Here is a 20,980-nt window from a genome sequence, read left to right as displayed (position 1 = left end):
ATTCCATCAACTCTTGGACATAATGGTATACCTTCTTTATGTATTTTAGGAATGCCATACAATCTTGGAGTCAACGGTGCATAGATTTTAGCTTTCTTATTAAGTCTATAGGCCAGTTAATCATTCCACGTAATATTTTTGGTGTCGTTATGGTTTTTTTGCATAGGATCTGTACTGAAGATGTCATAGACGTGTCTGATAATAGATTTTTAATTTTTTCTTCATAATCTTTTGTATTTAAGATAACAGTATTGTTGCCTTTGTCAGCTTTAAGTATGATGATGTCTTTATTATTCCTTAATTTGAGTAGTGTTCTTCTTTCCATTTGGTTAGAGTTGGTGTTATGAGATCTGGACGGAGCAGAAAGGATTATGCTGCTTTTTAGTCGTAAGTCATTAGCTATTAGGTGTGGTAGCTATGAGATGGCTTTTTCTAAGTTGCAGATGAACTCTATTTTAGGAATAGCAGTAGGTTTTAAGGCAAAATTTAATCCCTTTTTGAGAATTGAGATCTCAGGTTTTGTTAAAATGTGTTTAGATACGTTTATTATCACTTGGTTATCTGGTAGAGACAGTTTAGAGTTAATGTGATTATCATATAGCAAGTTGAATTTATCAATTTGCGTCTTTTTGCTGTAACTAAAGTTTTGGCATAACTGTTGTTAATCATATTATCTAAAAGTTTCCAGGTCTCTACGTCAAGGTTATTAGAGATGTCTGTGAACAAGTCATAGCATTGTGAGTCTAATTGGCTGAGCAAGGTTCTTGATCAAGGTTCACTCGTATGGCCAATTCTTTCTCGGAGAAGGGCAAACGAAGTTCGGCAGTAAATAATATTAGCTTTTTTTGTTTTAAAATATTGTTTGAGACTAAGAAATTTTGGAATAACGTTATTGTCTCGACATCTTTTTAAAAAAGTCAGATGGTTTAAACACCTAGTCTTTTTGCATTTTAAACCTTCAAGATTGCATACTTTTCGTTTGGTGATCTCGTTGATTCTGTTCATAGTGATTTTCTTCCTTGACTACTTGTATAATAACTAAAACACTTTTTTCAACAGTATTTCCAAAAAATTGGCCATCCTTCTAAAACTGCACAATATTAGAGTAGCATTCAAGCCAGTCAATACTATTTGGAAATTTTTGAGATCACCGAAAGACCCTCATCCATTCTACAAGTACTCTGGAGTATATAATATACCTTGCTCCTGTGGTGTTAGTTACATTGGTCCGACCTCTAGAAGCTTTGAAACCAGACAGAAAGAACACAGGATATGTCAGAAACAAGAGACAAGATATTTCAGGCTTTTCTTGCCACTTTGCCTCTACCAACCATCTCAATGAGTGGGATAAGAGTCATATGCCCTATATGGAAGAGAACTACCATTCCAGGACCTTCAAGGAGGCTGCCACATTCGCCCGTTCAACAGGAAACCTAAATAAGAATCAAGGTCTAATCCTACCAAAAATTTGGAAAGCTTTAATCAGATCACTAAACATCAAAGAAATGAACTTTCACGCCAATTACATTATGTCTCGTAACAAATAAATCATATTCCCAAGACACGCGCATTGTCTCGCACAATAATAATTTTGTATGAATTAGAACTGTCAGTTAAAAACCTAGTCTGTTACTTTCATATAGCTTACCAATTGTATTCCGTGAAGATGCCGATAGCAAAAATCGGCAAAACAGGTAGGACGATAAATTAAAACCCACTTGACTAACTAACATTCAAAAAAAGTGTTTTAGTTATGAAGAAGATCAGTTTAAAGAAAGTCCCTCAATAGTGTATTCCATCCAGAGTTCTGTGGGTGAGGAAGTCACTATTACTGAGAGGAGAGAATAAGTCAATTCATCAACTGGAAATAATTGAAATCTCAGCAATTTTATGCTCCTTGAAAATGGCAGGCAGCCTCATCAATAGCAGATTTTGCATGCTCACCTGATGTTAAATTTACAATTTAATCTTAGCAATAATCTTGAGTTATTAATTAACTCAAGATTATAGTCTATTAATTAACTTTCTTATTGTTTGTTTGATGCTATATTGCATTCCTCAATCTGTATTTGTATCCCACTTTACAGAGACCTGACAATGACTGTACCCATTAAAATGCTCAACTTCAACTCTCAGTCCCACCATCAGTCCCAGATTTCTCATCTCTTCCATCTGAAAAAGTTCCCCACTAATTGTAAATGTGCAGCTCATCCTTCTCTACCAAATTTCAACACCTTACATATTATAACACTGAATTGATGGATCCACTCTCTTGCCCATTTGCAACTTCTACCAAGATCCTGTAAGGCTACTACATTAACTATGCACCTGATTCTTCTTCTTCCCAGCTTTGCATTGTATGTTAAAACTGCATATATCTCTTTCAATATCATTAACATACAAGTTAAAAAAGAATGGCCCAAACTAGACCCCTGTTCCACTGCACTAGCGACCTTACTCTTTTAGGATATCTTTGAGATACATTTTGGAATATTACAATGTTATCATTATCATAACACTAATACAGATACAAATCTCGTGATCAGTTCTAGAATGTCAGAACTGAAAAAATACAATAAATAAAATAATAAACAACAGAAAAACACTAAGAGAAGAATTTAATACTTGTGGAATTATACAAAAAAGATAGGTGAAGAATTTAAAGAAAGATGTGAATGAGTATTTTCAAAGTCAAACAGTATTAAATACTGTTTGATTAATATCTAAAATACTCATATCGTTATCCATGATTTGGAATGTATTTTTATCATTTTAACGAGAAATCATATACAGGAAAACCTCGCACAATGCGATTAATTCATTCATCAATGCTAAGCAAAATCGTGTTATGCGAATATAATAAACAATAGGAATAATTATTATTCATCCATCAGTTAGAGTGATTTTGTGAGAAAAAAAAAATAATAAAAATAAAAAAATTACAGTATAAGCTATATTAGAGAATAAAATCATCAAAGTTAATAAAAATCAACTGCTTAACTGAATGGGAATCGAGCAAGTTTCTCATCTTCATTATCCAGTTCATTAAATCCAAGTTCTGTTCCAATTGTGCTGATTTCTTCAATAATGTTAGATCTTGAATTTTGTGCATGATAAACTAACATAGTTCTGAGTTTAAATTCACCTTCTGCACTGCCTCCTAATAAAAGCATAAAAAGATATTTGATACTTTGTATCCTGTTTGAGATGCTTCAGTTTTAGCTAGGAAAGTTCCTGTTGACATACACTTCCAAAAGAAACCAATTTCATCGCCATTGAATATTTGCTGATCGTCATAATCACCCTCCTGAATTATCCTTTGCAATTCAGGAAACTTGGCGGCAGAATCTCTATCAGCACTAGTAGATTCCTCAGTTATTCTTAAGTTATGCAATCCAGTTTGATTTTTATAATGGTCAGACTACCCTAAACTTGGAGTAAAGCTTTCACATTCCTCTTGAAATCTGATCTCTTTCAATGAGGCAAAAATATTGAGAACTTTTGCATGAATATTCCCTGTACTAAGAGATATTCTTTTTTGGTTATAATCAATCCTCAATCCAGAGTAATAGAAAACGCTTTATCTCGATCATTAAATGGTTTCTATTTCTGGTAAAAAGCAGAAGCAATTTTTCCTTGTTCTCTGTATTCTTTGCTCTTATTTAATATAGTCCAAACTGTAGATGATTGTATCCACATGCCTTGCACAATCATTGTATTACTAGCACCACTTTCATGTCTCTTAATGACTTCCAGCTTTTCCGCTCGCTGCAGATTGGTGACAAAAAATTTCGTGTAATGTAAAATTTTGCATAATGTAAAAAATTGTGTTAACTGATTAATCACTCGCTTAAAGCAGGAAATAGTATCATTTCACTCAATCAACTAACTGATAATTGCACATATTGAATTCGCATTAAGCGAGGTTTTCCTGTATAGAAAAAAACACAATAGGCATGTTAATAATCATAGGTGAAATGCCCCCACTCCTTTCTAAGAAGAGAAGTTTTGAGATAATTTCTAGAAATATCGGAAGTTAAAACTATTTTGAGTAACTTTTTCTTTATATCTTATATAATTATCTATTTTTCATTAAATTAATTATATTCTACCTTGTGCTGTTCTCACTTTCCACATCAACCACAAAATCATCTTGAAAATCACTGATTAACGTATCATTTACCCAAGCCTGGAAAAAATATAAGTAACATATTTAAAATATAAGTAAAAATTAGTAAAACCTACAAAGTGAAGACAAAATGTAGCGAAAATCTTCTAAGACATAATTACAAGATACCACACTCAAGTAATAATGATCAATGAAGAAAGGAAAAGCAGATAGAGTTCAACATGAATATATCTTTTTGATAACAACTGCAAGAAGAATAACATCAGCATACAACAAAATGGGAATTATACAATGAGACTTAAATGTGTGTATAAGCTAAAATTATGATTCTATGATACTAAGAAAAAGTGGTGGGATTTTTTTGAGTTATTAGAGAAGGTAGCTAGCTGATGAAAAAAGGAAAAGTTGGTTGTTTTAGGAAAACTAAATAGCAGAGAAGGAAATGAAAACCAGACATGTGTTTTCGAAAATATTGTAGAAAAGAAAAAAAACCAACAACAAATAAACAGCTGCAGGATGATTGGTCAGGACATGGACTAGTTATTACTGATACGGGATTCCAAAATAAAGATGTGCACAAATTCACAAGGAGTGAAGACCCAACCAATAAGAAAGTCTCACTGAATATGTTATTGTTGAAGCAATGCTTGCACCACTTGTCCAAGGTACAAGAGTACACAGGGTGATTTGAAATAGAAGTGATCATTATTTAGTTTTGAGCAGAATAAATATATAGATAACCAAATATCTAACAAAAATATACAGATAATCTAATCAGATAATAATAAATATTACTATTATACAGGCATCTCCATGAAGTCAGAAGACTCATCATGGGAGATTTATTATTCATGCAGTAGCTATCATTCACTCAATACCTATCATACCTCTCCTTAAACTCATTTAACTGATGCAGCACCACAACCACCTCTGGCAACCCATTCCACCCATTATTCACCATCCTCCAAGCAAAAAATCCAGTTCTAACATCCTTTCTAACCATTCTTACACAGATTCTACTGGCAATCCCCTTGTTCCTCTCCCTTTTTGCCATGTACTCTTCAGGGTCAATCCTATCAAACCCTTTAATAACTTCAATGCTTCTATCATGTCTCTTCTTTTTCACCTATTGGCTAATTTTTGAAGCCTACAAACTGTCAATATATTCTCATATTCAGGTGCCAAAATCTGTCACTCATCTCTGGTTTCTCTCCAGATCTGCAGTAATCCATATGTGGCCTTATTAAAAACTTATACAGGAGAACAATAACCTCTCTATCAATGTTTGTTACTGTGTTCTTCAACAACTACATAATCTGATGTGCTATTTTGGTTACCTTCGTAATATGTCCTCTAAACTTCAACTCCCTGTCCACAATCACACTTAAGTCCCTGGAGGTCTTAAGTGTGATTGTGGTCAGTTCTGCAGGTCAGTTCCATCAATATATACTTGGCCACATTAAACTGCCAGCCATTTACCCTTTCCCATACTGACAGTCTGTTTTAGTTCTTCAGTATTTTCCTGCAGTATCTCTGCATCACTTTCATTTACCATTGCTCTTCCCAATTTAGCACAGTCAGCAAAAAACTTAATATTTTCTCTCAAATCATTTCCTATATCACTGATATACAAATTAAACAACAGAGGACCAAGTACAGAGCCCTGTGGTATACCACTGGTCACTTGCCCTCTCCTGGATTCAATTCCTCCATAAACCACTCTTTGATATCTGTCCATCAGCCTTTAATCCAAATCAACATATTTATATCCATTCCCATTTGCTCCAATTTATGCAAAAGCATTTGATAAGATTCTATGTAGAATCTTGTCAAATGCTTTTGCAAAGTCTAGCAATATCACTAAGTAGCCATTTCCTTTATCCAACTCCATTCACTTAATTATAAAAAGTAAGCAAATTACTAAGACAAGACCTGCCCTTCACAAAACTATGTTGTCCCTTATAGAGTATTACATTCCTATCAAATACAGATAGGTAAATATGTAGATAGAAACCAAAAAATCAAAAACAATGGAGATTCGGCAGTAGACTATGAAGCCATTGAAATTGATATAAGGAGGTATGTAGTGGAGTTTGCATGTAAAAAAATTAAAACTTCACAGTGGAAGAAAAAATGTGCAAAAGTAGATCCTGGAAAAGATGGAAGTGTATTGAAAGTACTTGCTAACAAATGTCAGCATGAATATGTTCTGTGGACACACAAAAAATGTAAGAAAACAGGAGAAACTTGTAAAATTATCTAAGCAAAGGTAATGGGAAGGGCACAATAATAATCTTGAAGATAAATATCAGCAAGGTCACAAAATGTGCAGTAAGCTATAGCAAAGACTCAAAAATGGTGGAAAGAGTAGTGTGAGAAGAATGAAAATAGAGATGATAATGGTTAATAAAAATTAAAAGATGTTCTGATCGATGTGACCATTTTGAAAGATTGCTAAATAAAACCAGCGCTAGTAGTAGTACTACTACTACTAATAATAATAATAGAAGCGACAGAAAATATTCAAAAATAATGCATTTAGGAATACACATCAATCCTTGAAAAAAAAAAGGATGATTAGTATAGGTATTCAATAAGAAATGCAATATGAAATATAGAAAAAAAATTTTTTTTTAATCTATACTGTTTTGCAGTTAATGCATGATGCTGCATATTTGCAAATGCAGTGCATTGGCTGCAGAGAATAATTCAGAAAGCATGGCCAGAAGATTGAATTCCCAATGACTGCAGTAGAGCTCCCTTGGTACCCACCTATAAAGGGAAATAAAATTGAATATAAGAGGAATTTCCATATCACGTGTTTCAGATAAGGCTGATAAAATTATATAAAGATGTTTAAAAAATTTGTGGTAAAAGAACTTCAGAATAACAAACTGGATGATGGCCAAATAGAAGTTGTCAGGAACAGATTTTCATTATTAAGACTGATAATTATGAGAAAGATCACAGATGCAGAAGATATCAACCTGGTGTATGCAACACTGAGCTCACTGTTACCTCCTTCAATGGATTAAGAAATTCAGGTGTATGAGAAGGAGGTAATAGAGTTCCTGCACAAACTGAATAAGAACTGTGCAATAGCGACTGATGGGATAGCAGCAGCTGTGCTAAAAGAGTGTTCACCTGAACTGTCTATTCCTTTGACCAGGCTATAATAATTTGATTCTCAGAACAGAGAAGATTCCACAGGACTGGAAACAATGTATGGTAATCCCATTGCAGAAGGGTGGCATAATGACTGAATCCATTTATCAACCATTCAGTATCTCTGGAGTTGTGAAGATTTTGGAAAATGTGGTTAGGGCTCACATACAAAAATGTAAAAAATCCCTGCAGAGATACTGAAAGCAGGAGGAAAGAAACTAGAAGACGAAACATATGAATCACGAAGAAACCATATTTTAACAATATGGAAGAAAGAGCAAATGCCAAAATAATGGAGAAAGAGTCTGATATGCCTAATGCATAAGAAGAATAAAAAAAAACAGTTTGTGGAAATTACAGAAGTATTTCTCTGTTAAGTACAACAATACCAAGTATTTACTTCTGTTTTGAAGAACACATTAAACCCATTTATAAAGAAGATAACTGATATCTACCAAGGAGATTTTAGGCAAGGCAAATCCTCAACTGATCAGATACATACAGTTAAACAATTATTACAGAAGTTTTGGAATTTGATGTAAGTATTCATTGCATTTTTGTTGATTTCCAACAAACATATAGCAGTTAATAGAGGAAAATTACATGGGATTATGATATAACTTTGGAATACCAGATAGTAAAAATTAGAAGGTTAAGGATGGAAAATAAGAAGCACAAGTTAAAATACATAATGATTTAACAGATCCTTTTTTGATAACTCAAGGAATAAAACAAGGTCATAGACTAGCTCCATTACTTTTTCACTTAACTTTGGAATACATTATCGGATTAAGGACACTCTAATAAACAAATTAGTAATAAACACATAATGTTAAGCACTAAACAGAAAGCTGAAGAAATATATTGGAAAAGAAAAATCAGCGCAAGAGACAGGATTAAAAAGCCTATGGTTTCTGAATTTTATAGGTGTTTAAAAGGTCTTAACCCCCCCCCCCCCAATTGGACATGACGTCTATAGATGTTAAGCTAAATCTGGATAAGAAGCCCTAACACCCATTGAATAACATAGATAAGAAGTGCAATTTGGTGTCACTATTTTTATTATTATTATTGTTGTTCCGGGCAACTCCAAGGAGTCGACAGACTCATCGAGGGAGGCCCTAACATCATGTCAAGAACAACTATTCAAACAACTCAAGAACAACTCATTCACGGTCGTAGCACCCACAACAGACTCTGGAAGCTTATTCCACTCATTCACCATTCTCCAAGTAAAAAACCTAGCTCTAATTCCCTTGTCAACCACATTCTTGCCCAGCTTCCACGCATGGCCCCTAGTCCTCCCACTACCAGTCATATTTTCAAAAATATCTTCTGGATCAATCTTATAGAAACCTTTCAGTAATTTGAATGTCTCAATCATATCACCCCTCCTTCGCCTATGGTCCAATCTCTGCAACCTACAAATCTTCAACCTATTCTCATAAGGTTCATTCCACAGAACTTCTATCATCTTGGTCACTTGTCTCTGGATCCTCTCCACTTCCTCCCCATCACGAAGAAACCCTAGTGCCCATAACTGGGCACAGTAGTCCAGATGGGGTCTTATCAAGGCTCGATACAGAGGAACAACAACTTGCTTGTCTCTGCATGTTAAAGTATTTTTCAGAAGCCAAGTGATTTGATGAGCTGATTTAGTCACTTTTGCAATGTGCCCCCCTAAACTTCAATTCCCTATCCACCAACACTCCCAAATCCCTAGATTATCAATCTCCTGGAGTACGGTTCCAACAATGCAATATACTGCTGCTATTCTTTTCACCCCAAAGTGCATAACCTTACACTTTGCCACATTAAATTGACATCCATTTCTCCTAGCCCAGTCCTCCAAACTATCCAAATCATCCTGTAAAATTTTGACATCCTGTGCACTCACAATTGCTCTACCCAACTTTGCATCATCAGTAAACAAGTGAACACTTCCTCTCAAATCCTTTCCTATATCATTGATGAACAAATTGAAAAGCTGTGGTCCAAGAACAGAGCCCTGCGGCACACCACTAGTCACAAGCCGTCTTTTAGACTCCACTCCTGCATAAACCACTCTCTGGTATATCTCCTTCAACCACCCTCCTATCCATCTCACCAACCCTACATCTATCCCCATCTGCTCCAGTTTACTGATTAGGATTCCATGTGGTATCCTGTCAAAGGCCTTGGCAAGGTCTAGTAGTATCACTGTAAAACCATTACAGTGATACTACTGTAATCGGTTTACAGTGGTATCACAGTTCAGCCGTCACTGTGTTATAAAATGTGAGCAAGTTACTGAGGTATGATCTACCCTTCACAAAACCATGTTGTCTCCCATACAATATCCCATTTTCATCTATCCAATCCTGTATTCTTTTCTTGACTAATTTCTCTAAGACCTTGACAATGATTCCTGATATGTTAATCGGTCGGTAATTTACAACAACAGTCTTGGAACTACCTTTATGCAGTGGAACTATTTTCCCCTCTTTCCACCCGCTCAGGACTAACCCAGACCCGAGACTCAAATTAAACAAAATGGTCAAGGGTACTGACAATTCTTTAGCTGCTTCTCGTATGACACGAGCTGGTATACCATCCAATCCCACGGATTTATCGACATTGAGGTTATGCAATAGACTACTCACCTCCACTTCATTCACCACAATTCCCGTATAATCTACTGGTTTATTCGTTTCTGCAATGTCACCACCTGGATGATATATACTTGCAAAGTTCTCACTCAGAAACTCAACTATATCAACTGATTCAGTTACCTCCCTACCATTGGCATTCTTTAAAATCATTCTGCCATGTACATTTTTCCTTTTACTTGCTACATATCTAAAAAACTGTTTAGGATTCTCTTTAGCTTGCATGGCCAATGTTCTTTCGTAACCCTTATTTGCTTTCTTACCACACTCGTTACCCTTCTGGCCTGCGCTTTATACCGTTCATGTGCCTGCCAGTCACCTTTCTCCTTAAATTCCCTCCATAGTTGCTTCTTTTTTTGCAGCTCAAGCTTAATGGTGTTATTCATCCATTTAAACCCTAGTTGATTTATTATTCGGACTCTAGGTATACAGTCAGCCATTGCTTCGTGCAAACACTTCTTACTGCCTCCCATGCACTATCAACTTCTAGTCCTTGCAGTTGTACATGCCATGGCACTGAACCAATCAAACTCCTAAGCTTGTCATACTTTCCAGCCCGATAATTCCACATGTACCTTGTCTTAATTGAAAATTGCACACCTTTAGCCACCTCTCAATTCAAGACCCTATGATCACTCTCACCAATTGGTAGCAATGTGGTCATATTTGTTATCCTGTCCTCCGATGTTAGCCAAATCCTCAGATGTAATTACTAGGTCAATACATGCTGTTGCAGATAGTTATCCCTTAATAACAGCATAAAATCCAATTCCTTCTTCCCGTGTGTCCTCTCCTCACTCCAATCAATGCGACCATAGTTGAAATCTCCCATAATAATTACCCTCCTTCCACTCATTTCTTCTATTTGCTTGTGCATACTGTCACCACCATCTTTTCCATCACCTGGTCTACAGCAGCACCCAATTGTATATTTAGTTCTGCTAGCCACAATCTCACACCAAATGGCCTCAAATGTGCTCTTTTCTCTATTCTGCAATTCAACTTCTATTCTCGTTGGCTGTAGCTCATCAGCTATCATCAACAATACTCCTCTCCCCCCCCCCCCCATTTTATTCTCCCTGTCATTCCTGAACACACTATACCCATCACATTCAATCCCACTAGCTATATCATCTACAGTCAGCCATGATTCACTAATACCAATAACCTGTGGTCTGGAAGTGCTAACCATGGCCAAAAACTCTTCCTTCTTGTTCCTAATACTCCTAGCATTAGTGTACATGAATTTAAGACCCCCATTAACCCCAACCCTACCTTGATGCCTTATATTAACTATCCCACTCTGATTTGTTGTCCTTATTCGCTCAGGCATATTATATTCATTCCTACATTCAACTGCCTCCCAAAGGACTGTATATCTAACCCCCCTCCACTTAATAAATCTAGTTTCCCTGAATTTGCACATCCATTACATTCAGCAACACTTTCTCAAGTCTCCTTACACTGTAACCATTCAAATGCAAGCCATCCATCTTGTACAGATCCTTTCGCCCATCGAACTCACTCCACACATCCACAAATTCCACACCACTCCTCATACATAACCCACGCATAAAGTCATTCGCAATTATGGCCCTCCTTTTAAACATTTCACTGTCATACTGTGGCAAAAGACTAATCATTCTAACTCTCTCACTCTTTTCTTTTGCTACCTCAAACAATTCATTCAGGTCTTCTATCATTTCCATTTTATCTCCTTTCAAATCATTCATACCTGCCACAACAATCATTTCTTTCACCCTTTCCTTCTGCTCTCTAATAGACTCAGTTACATCCTTTATGGTCGCACCAAGTTGGTACGATTTTGTCAAATCCTCTACTAACACACCTTGTACTAACGAGTCTCCATACAGCACTCTATCCTTCATTTTGTTCTTGTTCACACTCATACACCTATTTTTCCTGTCATACTTTTTATTATTGGTTGGTTCATTTAGTCGACTTTTGCTCATACGCTCTAGCTGCTGTTTTGCCTTTTGTATCGCACCATTCAACAACGTGATCTCACTCATTGCATCTATCTCATCTTTTTTATTCTCTGTAAAACCATTAATACTATCATTCACACTTTCTACATTTCACACTCTCACAATTCTCTGGTACAACCTCGCTGTTTCTTGTCATATCCCTATTTTCTTCATTCTGAAGTTTGACAAAAATATCACACTCACGATCCGAAATACACTTCAATTCCTCATTCTCCCTACATTTTCTACACACATTCACTCCTTTATTATCATCTAACCACACTCTGACCGCACTCTGCAAAGCATACATTTCGCAGATAGTACACTGAATCATCTCCTTTACATTACTGTTCTTGAAAGAAGATGGCGAACCATCATTACTGGCCGCCATTTTCCTTCGTACTGGAGCCATACTTACTAATAACGTATTTTATCAAATTATAAATTATAAACACCAAAAACACACAAACAGATGCACTAAGATACGCAAGGCAAACAGAACTATGCAATGTTAAAGTAAATTTATCAACGATAACTGAAAATAACGCTTATCTTATCTGGAGCTTTCACACTACGAATCCCTCTAGCGACGACTTCCCAACATAGATTATGTTATAAAACACTTTAGTACACTAACTACATTAATAAAACTACAATAATATACTAAAATTACACAATTAAATCTAACAAAATATTAATAAATCAACAAAAATCACAAATCTTTCAGGAGCTCTCCGACAGTACGTCCTTTCACCAGCTAGCCTCGACACCAGTCCCAAATATTTCATCCACATCGGCCAGTACGGAGGTCAGTGGTATAAAATTCTATTTATTTTATCTGATAATTCGTTAATGTATAGAATAGCTATGGTTTTACTGTCATCTATATTATTTGCATTTATAGCAATCATTTATAAACGTACTGCTATAGTTTGCCCACAGATTCGAGACCCTTCGACACTTCTGTACATGTCAACAGGAGGAGAATCCATTCCGATAATAGGGTAATCAGTCCGTATTGTGGGATGAGTTGTTTATTATTACACATTGTAAAATTTTGATCATTGTAGTTAACTATGTTGCTTGTATAACAGTTGGAAAATTTTACCTATAAAGCACGTGATTTCATGTGTTGACGACCAATTTGTACATCCATTTCAGCATGAATTGACTATTCTTGGCAAGAAGGCAAACAGAGACCAACAAACTGTGGGCAAACTATAATTACTGTAATTCTTGCTTAAGAGTTTACTCATTAGAACAAATCATTACAGCTATGTTTTTGAGGGTGTTTACAACTCCAGGTTTTTGTGAAGGATGGTGGAAGGAAGGTGACATTGTATGAATTGGCCAGTATGCAAGAACTTGCGGCAGACAGTGAAGGATAGACTGTATGGGAGAAGATATGCAGTAAGTGCAACTGGGAAAGGAAGTGAGTTTTAAATTTCAATTCAATGGTAAATTGTGCATTCATGTTGTTTGATTGGGTAGCTGAGGAAGGTGTATAAAGTTTCATGGCCATATTGTCACCATGCCTAAGACTACTATAGGTTTTAAAATAAAGGAATCTAGAGCATGTTGCTCAAAAGCTTCCATGCAAATTTAGCAATGAGGGAGAAGGGAAGAAGGTAAAATAATTTTCTCATAAGTAACCAGAACATAGTTCATGAGTAAATAGATCCATAATATCAAGCAGGAATTTGTTCTGTAGAAGAATTGTGTAACTGGTTGGGAGATTTGTGCAAAAGGGCAGAAACATCAAACCTGATTAATAAATCATCTTTGCTGAGCATCATATTTTTAATTTTGTTTAGTGCTGTACAGCGCCAGCACCTAGTATTTTTCTTGTGTGTGCGATTAATGTTCGGCGCCTTTCCAAAAAAGTTTTTTTTGAATAAAGTGTGAATAAAACGAACAGGAAATGAAAAACAAATGAAAATCGCTTTACAGTATAATGTTACCTACAGATTAGTCCTGCTTATACAAATTTTTTTTACACGGAACTCAACAATTAATCATAAGTTGATTTATGATACATCAAAAAATAAAGAACTATTCTAGGTATATTTTCATAAATTTTAATAAAAAATTACAGTTATATAATCGAGTCCAGGATACAATTTCAGAATTTCTTTGTTCGTTTCCGGAAAGATTTGAAGGGACCCTAATGGAAGACGACATACATTATTAATTATATGTACCATTCTGTACCATTCGTTTAAACTCTTATCTCATATTTTTGACATTTTTTTTAGGCGCCTTTTCTTCTGCAGCACCTGTGTATATTGCACACTTCGTACATGCCACCAGCCGGGCCTGGTGCTGTATGTTTATCATATGCAGACGTGTGCACGGGGGAGACCCTACCAATTTCTGGAGTGTTAACATTAATTTCTTGGCTAGGGAATAATTAGAGTTGTACTTTCATTATGGACTTTCAACTAACAGCCAAAGTAGGACATAATGTTTGTGTATTTTAGGGAGACCATGTGTAACATGGTAACAGCACCTCCGTAGCGCAATTGGAAGAACAATGGTACATTGCGCCCTTCAACTGGAATAGGCCTAAGTTTCGATTCTCGTCACGACGGGAGGAATCTTTATCTGGACGATTTAAATTGAAGGTGAGTTAGCCGATCTCATACGGAGGTAGCAGGGTTTTTTCTCCCAGAAACTAGGGTTTTTTATCCCGCATACAGACAAATCGGCCCTTCAGAACACACGCAATTTACAGACAAAAAATACTAGTTGTGGTAGTGGTGGAGGTAGATGGCATTGATGGAGATGATTCGTAGTAAAGGTGCGGTGTAGTGGTTGAGACAGTTGTAGGTGTCCTCCCGCGATGAGTCTTCGGACTCCTTGGAGGTGTCACGAATAATAATAATAATAGGTTTTAAGAGTGTCTGATGGCCAAGAAGTGACAGACTTTTAAGTAATTTAATCGTTTTCTTTTTAAGCCTGCAAATTAACTTTAGTTCACATGTTGATAAGTGCAGTCTGAGACTAATTGATTCATTTGATGAGAGTAAGTTGATCTATTTAACCACCTTACTGACCATTATGGATCAAATACGCATCCCCGTATGCTTCGTATCCATCATATATTTCAATGTAATATCAATGGCATTACAATTTTAATATGCACTTCACATCCATGTTTACTCGGACGTATATATATGTCCTGGCCGATAGCATGGTTAACATGATCATTACATGGTTCACCCTTTTTTATAATGATTCCTTATTAACTTTTAATAGATTGAAAGCTGCTATTTCTGTTTTGATGAGATTGCTACATATTACTTATTACATATTACTACATATTTTGTTTCTAAACAAAATTCAATCAGCTATATTAGTTGGAAGAAATTTCTTCTAATAATATAGAGATGAGTTATTATACAAGTTCAATGGATCACTACGAATGTGAAAAGTCTAAGGAATATACCTAATAGGGGTAAATTGTGAAGAACAACAGCTAGTTGATAGGTGGAAAAGTGGACATGTTGTGAAGAACAACAGCTAGTTGATAGGTGGAAAAGTGGACATGTGATGGAAACATAGAAATCATTAAAGGAATTTTACAAAAATGGCACAGAAGATTTTCTTTTTTTTTCTTTCTTTCTCTCTCTCTCTCTTCTTCTACCCCTCCCCAACACAAATCAGGAAGTGAGAGAACAAGGGGGTTCTTAAACAAATTCCAGAATTTGGAATTCTGGAATTTGTTTAAGAGTATGGTTAGCAAAGGAACAAATTTTTTGCTTTCAGAATGAATCAGTTTCCAGAAGTAGTTGTGAATGCTTTGTCAGTGAATGAGTTCAAGAAAAGGTATGAAAGGTATTGTGTGAATAACAGTCTGGTTCTCCCATGTCTTCAACTCTATGGAGATGCCCCAAAAAATAATAACTTGTTAGTGTGTTCTTAACATTCAGATAATATGTAAAAATATGTATGTTTTTCTTTTTATTTATGTTATTATTTCTTAGACTGTGTCATTGTAAATTCTTTATTTGTTCTTCGATTGTTACTATAAATTGTTTTATTGACTTTTACTTTATTTACTTAATTTATTTTGTCCTTTTTTTTTGTTCTTATATTTCCTTACATTATTATTCTATTGACTATGCCAGTTTAAAGAAAAATTTGTTTACAACATGTTTAGTTAACTAAACTTGTCTATCTAAAATTTTGTTCATCTCTTTCTTCCTGCCCTTGCCCTTTGTTTCTATCACACATAAAGCAGACTAATTCTAGCTATTGCCAGCTATACGACTGTGGTATACATTCAATTTCTCACATTCTTCAGCCTGACAAATTTATTTGATTTATGACTGTGGCAGTCAGGCAGAGTAATAAAGAATGAGAATTTCAAGAAATGGAATAAAGGCAAAATCTAGTCAAAGTTTTCTTAACTATATAGCAAGTCATGGCAATATCTAATTAATACACGCATTCATAAATTTTTCAAGATAGTGCATAAGCAATGATCAGATCAAATTGTTGTTCAAACAAAGCATTTTATTCTAACTAAAAAATTTGTTGTTACATACTAGACAAATAGTGGGGAATAAATGTTTCTCCCAGCATAGCAAACTCCAGAAATTTACCTTGTACAACTGCAACATATACATTTATGCCACTCTGACATTCTACTCAGTATTTTACAAAAATTTTAACACAGACACTTGCTTAACACACACACACACACACACACATATATATATAAATATAAAAGTTTTAATGACTATTACCGAGAGAAAAGATGACAAGATATATTTAAAAAAGATACTACTAGTTTACTAGTTTCGTTACATGAACATCCTCAGGTATCACAATCAAAGAAGTATATAAAAAAATTACAGAGACTTAAAATTGTACTAACAGAACAAGTATAAAAAACAGTAGCGTGTTTGAAAAAAATGCAAGTATGAGTTCCAAACAAACAAACATTCCAAACAAAGGCTGCCAGCACATTGTAAACTGGACTCAAACTGCTAACATCCATGTGTGCTACGATGAACTCGAAAGAAAGATTGTTGAATCTAGGGAAATTTCTCTAGATTCCTCTCATATCAACAACAGCCTGAGTTACAATCTATCTGACGCACACGTTGCTTCTGTTCAGTACTGGCGCACTCGCGACAGCGCGTAGTATTCGTTTGTTTGGAACTCATACTTGCATTTTTTTCAAACACGCTACTGTTTTTTATACTTGTTCTGTTAGTACAATTTTAAGTCTCTGTAATTTTTTTATATACTTCTTTGATTGTGATACCTGAGGATGTTCATGTAACGAAACTAGTAAACTAGTAGTATCTTTTTTAAATATATCTTGTCATCTTTTCTCTCGGTAATAGTCATTAAACCTTTTTTATAATATTCCAACCGAGTAAAAATGAATTTTGAAAATATCTACTTTCCTGATGACGAGGAATTAAATTCACTGGTCAAAGAATATCAGAAGAATCTCAGAGCGATTGGATTGTACATCAACAGACTTGTATTTCTAAAAAGATGTAAGTGCAATTCTATTATTCCACGCTTCCTTAATTTTAAAGAATCGATTAAAACTGCTAGAGCTGAAAGAATTTATAGGAGGGCAAAACTAGATCTTTTATCGGAATGCATTTGTGATACCAAATGTTGTCTTGCTGCTTATTTTTCTAAGAAGACCTATCACGAAATACGTTTTTCTCATTCTCTAGACAGTTCCTCTTGGAACCATTTAAAAGAAATTAGCACTCTTAAAGCTTCTAAAAAAAAGAATTTAAATAAAATAAAACTCATTAGAAAATATGATTTTCTTAAATATAATCAGGATAGCAAAACTTCTCATTTTGACTCTACATATCTAAAAAAAGTTGTCATCAATAAGTCTTCCCATCAATTATCTTTGGCAGAAGAAAGCAAACTTGCTAAAGGTCTCGACTTTGTCACTGCTCCTACATCCATCCCTAAAGAACATCTCTTAACAAAGATAGAAAAGGCAGCTTCTTTATTACCAAACAAAGACGCTAACCTCCTCCGTATGGAAGCAATTTTCTCTATAAATAAAGCTAGACCTCCTCCTGACAACATTTCTTACTCTGAAAGGAAAGCTATCAAGTCCTTAAAAGATAATAGTAACATAGTTATCCTTCCGGCAGACAAAGGGAATGCAACAACTGTCATCTTAAACAAGTCTGATTACCATAATAAAATCTTGGAACTTTTAAATAGTGATACCTACTCAGAAATTGCTAATGACCCTACGATGGAACTACACAATAGAACTAATAATTTATTAAAAACCACCTTAGAGTTACAAAGAAACATTCGGCTTTCTCTTAGGTCACTTCATCCCTTGATACCTCGACTGTATGGTCTCCCCAAGATTCACAAAAATAACTGCCCACTCAGACCCATAGTTGAGGGCATACACTCTCCCACTTATAATATCTCCAAATTTCTAGCGAGTTTTCTAAGAAATCTTTCTGAAATTTCCTCTTCATATATTAAAAACTCTGCAGATTTTGTTTCTAAAATCAAGGACATCAAACTTAAAAAAACAGATTTAATGGCCAGTTTTGATATTGTTTCTCTCTTTACAAATGAACCTGCTCAAGAAGTCCTCGATCTTCTCAAGAACAAATTATCAAAAAAACTCTTTGCTCTTCTCTCTCATTGCATAAAGTCAGGATACTTCAAATATGATAACAAGATCTACTTACAAAACTATGGGCAGCCCACTCTCTCCGATTCTTGCGGATATATTTCTCAACGATTTTGAAGAAAAAGCTATTAACAGCTTTCACTTTAAACCAAAAGTCTAGTACCGCTATATTGATGATATTTTCCTCATCTGGGAAGACGGTGTCAATAACCTCTATTTATTTTTAGACTACCTAAACAAGTGCCATGAAAAAATCTCTTTCACTTTCGAACTGGAATAAGATGACTGCCTTCCCTTTTTAGACCTCAAACTTACCAGATGTGCTGAGAGCATTAAAATCTCAATTTTTAGAAAGCCTACTCATACTGACAGATACCTTCATGCTTCCTCCCATCACTATCCCCCACAAAAATGTGGTATTATTTCCACTTTAGCCCACCGAGCCAAATCATTACTTACAGAAGAAACAGAAATTGAAAATGAACTCCGTTTTCTTAAAAAAACGTTTATTAACAATGGTTTCTCTCCAAAGAAAATTGACAAATGTCATTCCCCCAGGCACTCAACTACTTCTGAAGATCCCTCTTTCCCAAGAGCCTTCATCTCCTTGCCTTACATCAGCTCTCTTTCACCAAAACTAGCCAAGATTCTCAAGAAATTCAACTTCAAAACGTGCTTCACTACGCTTCCAAAACTTCATTCATTACTTAGCAAACATAAACAGAAACATCTTCCTACTCAGTTTCCAGGAGTGTACAAGATTTTGTGTGATTGCGGAAAGCCATACTATGGACAGACTGCTAAATCCTTCCTTCTACGTTTGAATGAACACCGTAGAGATATCTCCTATAACAGGACTAGAGCTAGCGCTCTCTATAGCCACGTTCTCTTTTCAGCTAACTCAGACGAAGGCCGCCAGCACATTGTAAACTGGACTCAAACTGCTAACATCCATGTGTGCTACGATGAACTCGAAAGAAAGATTGTTGAATCTAGGGAAATTTCTCTAGATTCCTCTCATATCAACAACAGCCTCAGTTACAATCTCTCTGACGCACATGTTGCTTCTGTTCAGTACTGGCGCACTCGCAACAGCGCGTAGTATTCGTTTGTTTGGAACTCATACTTGCATTTTTTTCAAACACGCTACTATTTTTTATACTTGTTCTGTTAGTACAATTTTAAGTCTCTGTAATTTTTTTATATACTTCTTTGATTGTGATACCTGAGGATGTTCATGTAACGAAACTAGTAAACTAGTAGTACTTTTTTAAATATATCTTGTCATCTTTTCTCTCGGTAATAGTCATTAAACCTTTTTTTATAATATTCCAACCGAGTAAAAATGAATTTTGAAAATTATATATATATATATATATATATATATATATATACAATTTTTGCATATCTACAATTCATTAAACATTAATATGATGTGTTTACTCACAGCTTTTTTTCTTTATAAATAGTCCTTGATCAGGAACATAGTGTCCATCAGGATATCTTGAATCTTTGCCTTGATCTGGATACTTCCTTCTTTAACTTGGACATTTCTGAACTCTGTATGTGTCATGGTTGTTTAGGCCTAAGCAAACAAAATCCTTCCTTCTTTCTTCCTCGGCTGGTGGCTGCCCGTTGATTACACTAGTAGGCATCTGAACAAACTCTGATTTTGCCTTCGACATTTGTCCACAGGACCACAAACAGTCGTTCTTGATATCGTGGGGGAAAACGCAGTCTGCAAAACAGTGGGATACATCAGCAGACATGCCTTGGAAACTACCTGGAGAACTTCAAGGAGAGTCACCATCAACAAAACCCCAATGATAAACCATCAGGATCATGAGAACTACCAAACCTCCAGCCACAATCTCCTGGTCATTGACTCTTCTCTTCCTGCACAGCCGAAAAAAGGTGACTAGCCCTTTTCTCCCCATTGGCTTTAACATCCTTCTCGTTCTTTGTTCCGACTCTGAAGTGTCTGTTATCCTCCAGCGTGATGACATCACCTGGGTTCACTATTGCCAAAAGTCTTTGTTGTTATTATGTTCCATCGAGTCATTTTCGACTCCTGGTGATGCTATGAACATACATTCTCCACTCAAATCTGTCCCTGACCATGTCTTTCAGAATTTCCAAGTGCACTCCAGTTGCTTCTTTAACTCCATCCATCCATCTAATTCTTGGTCTTCCTCTTCTCCTGCTTCCATCAACTTTAGCAAGCATCATCATCATCTTCTCCAGACCATCATTTGCTCGCATAATATGTCCGAAGTGTGACAATTTTTGCTTGATGATCATAGCTTCTAAGAATATAATGGACTGCAAAGCATTGGTTTGCTTTGCAGTCCATTATATTCTTAGTGAGCATCTCCAAACCTATAATTCAAATGCATCT

General features: G+C 35.4%; 1 protein-coding gene across 5 annotated transcripts in view; it reads right to left on the bottom strand.

Annotated features, from left to right (window-relative positions):
* Fancd2 (Fanconi anemia complementation group D2) overlaps nucleotides 1-20,980 on the bottom strand; it is an 883,021-nt gene that overhangs the window by 504,176 nt on the left and 357,865 nt on the right. For all 5 annotated transcript variants that reach the window (XM_090413132.1, XM_090413256.1, XM_090413216.1 and 2 more), the window contains one exon: nucleotides 4,113-4,189. In XM_090413132.1, the coding sequence (XP_090269258.1) occupies nucleotides 4,113-4,189 (77 nt within the window). The remainder of the gene's footprint in view (nucleotides 1-4,112; nucleotides 4,190-20,980) is intronic.

Source organism: Typopeltis vanoorti, chromosome 1 (assembly GCF_054136105.1).
Source record: "Typopeltis vanoorti isolate ZY-2024b chromosome 1, IOZ_Tvanoo_1.0, whole genome shotgun sequence".
Taxonomy (NCBI): domain Eukaryota; kingdom Metazoa; phylum Arthropoda; class Arachnida; order Uropygi; family Thelyphonidae; genus Typopeltis; species Typopeltis vanoorti.
The sequence above is the reverse complement of the archived record's forward strand: the minus strand, read 5'-3'. Positions and strand labels throughout refer to the sequence as shown.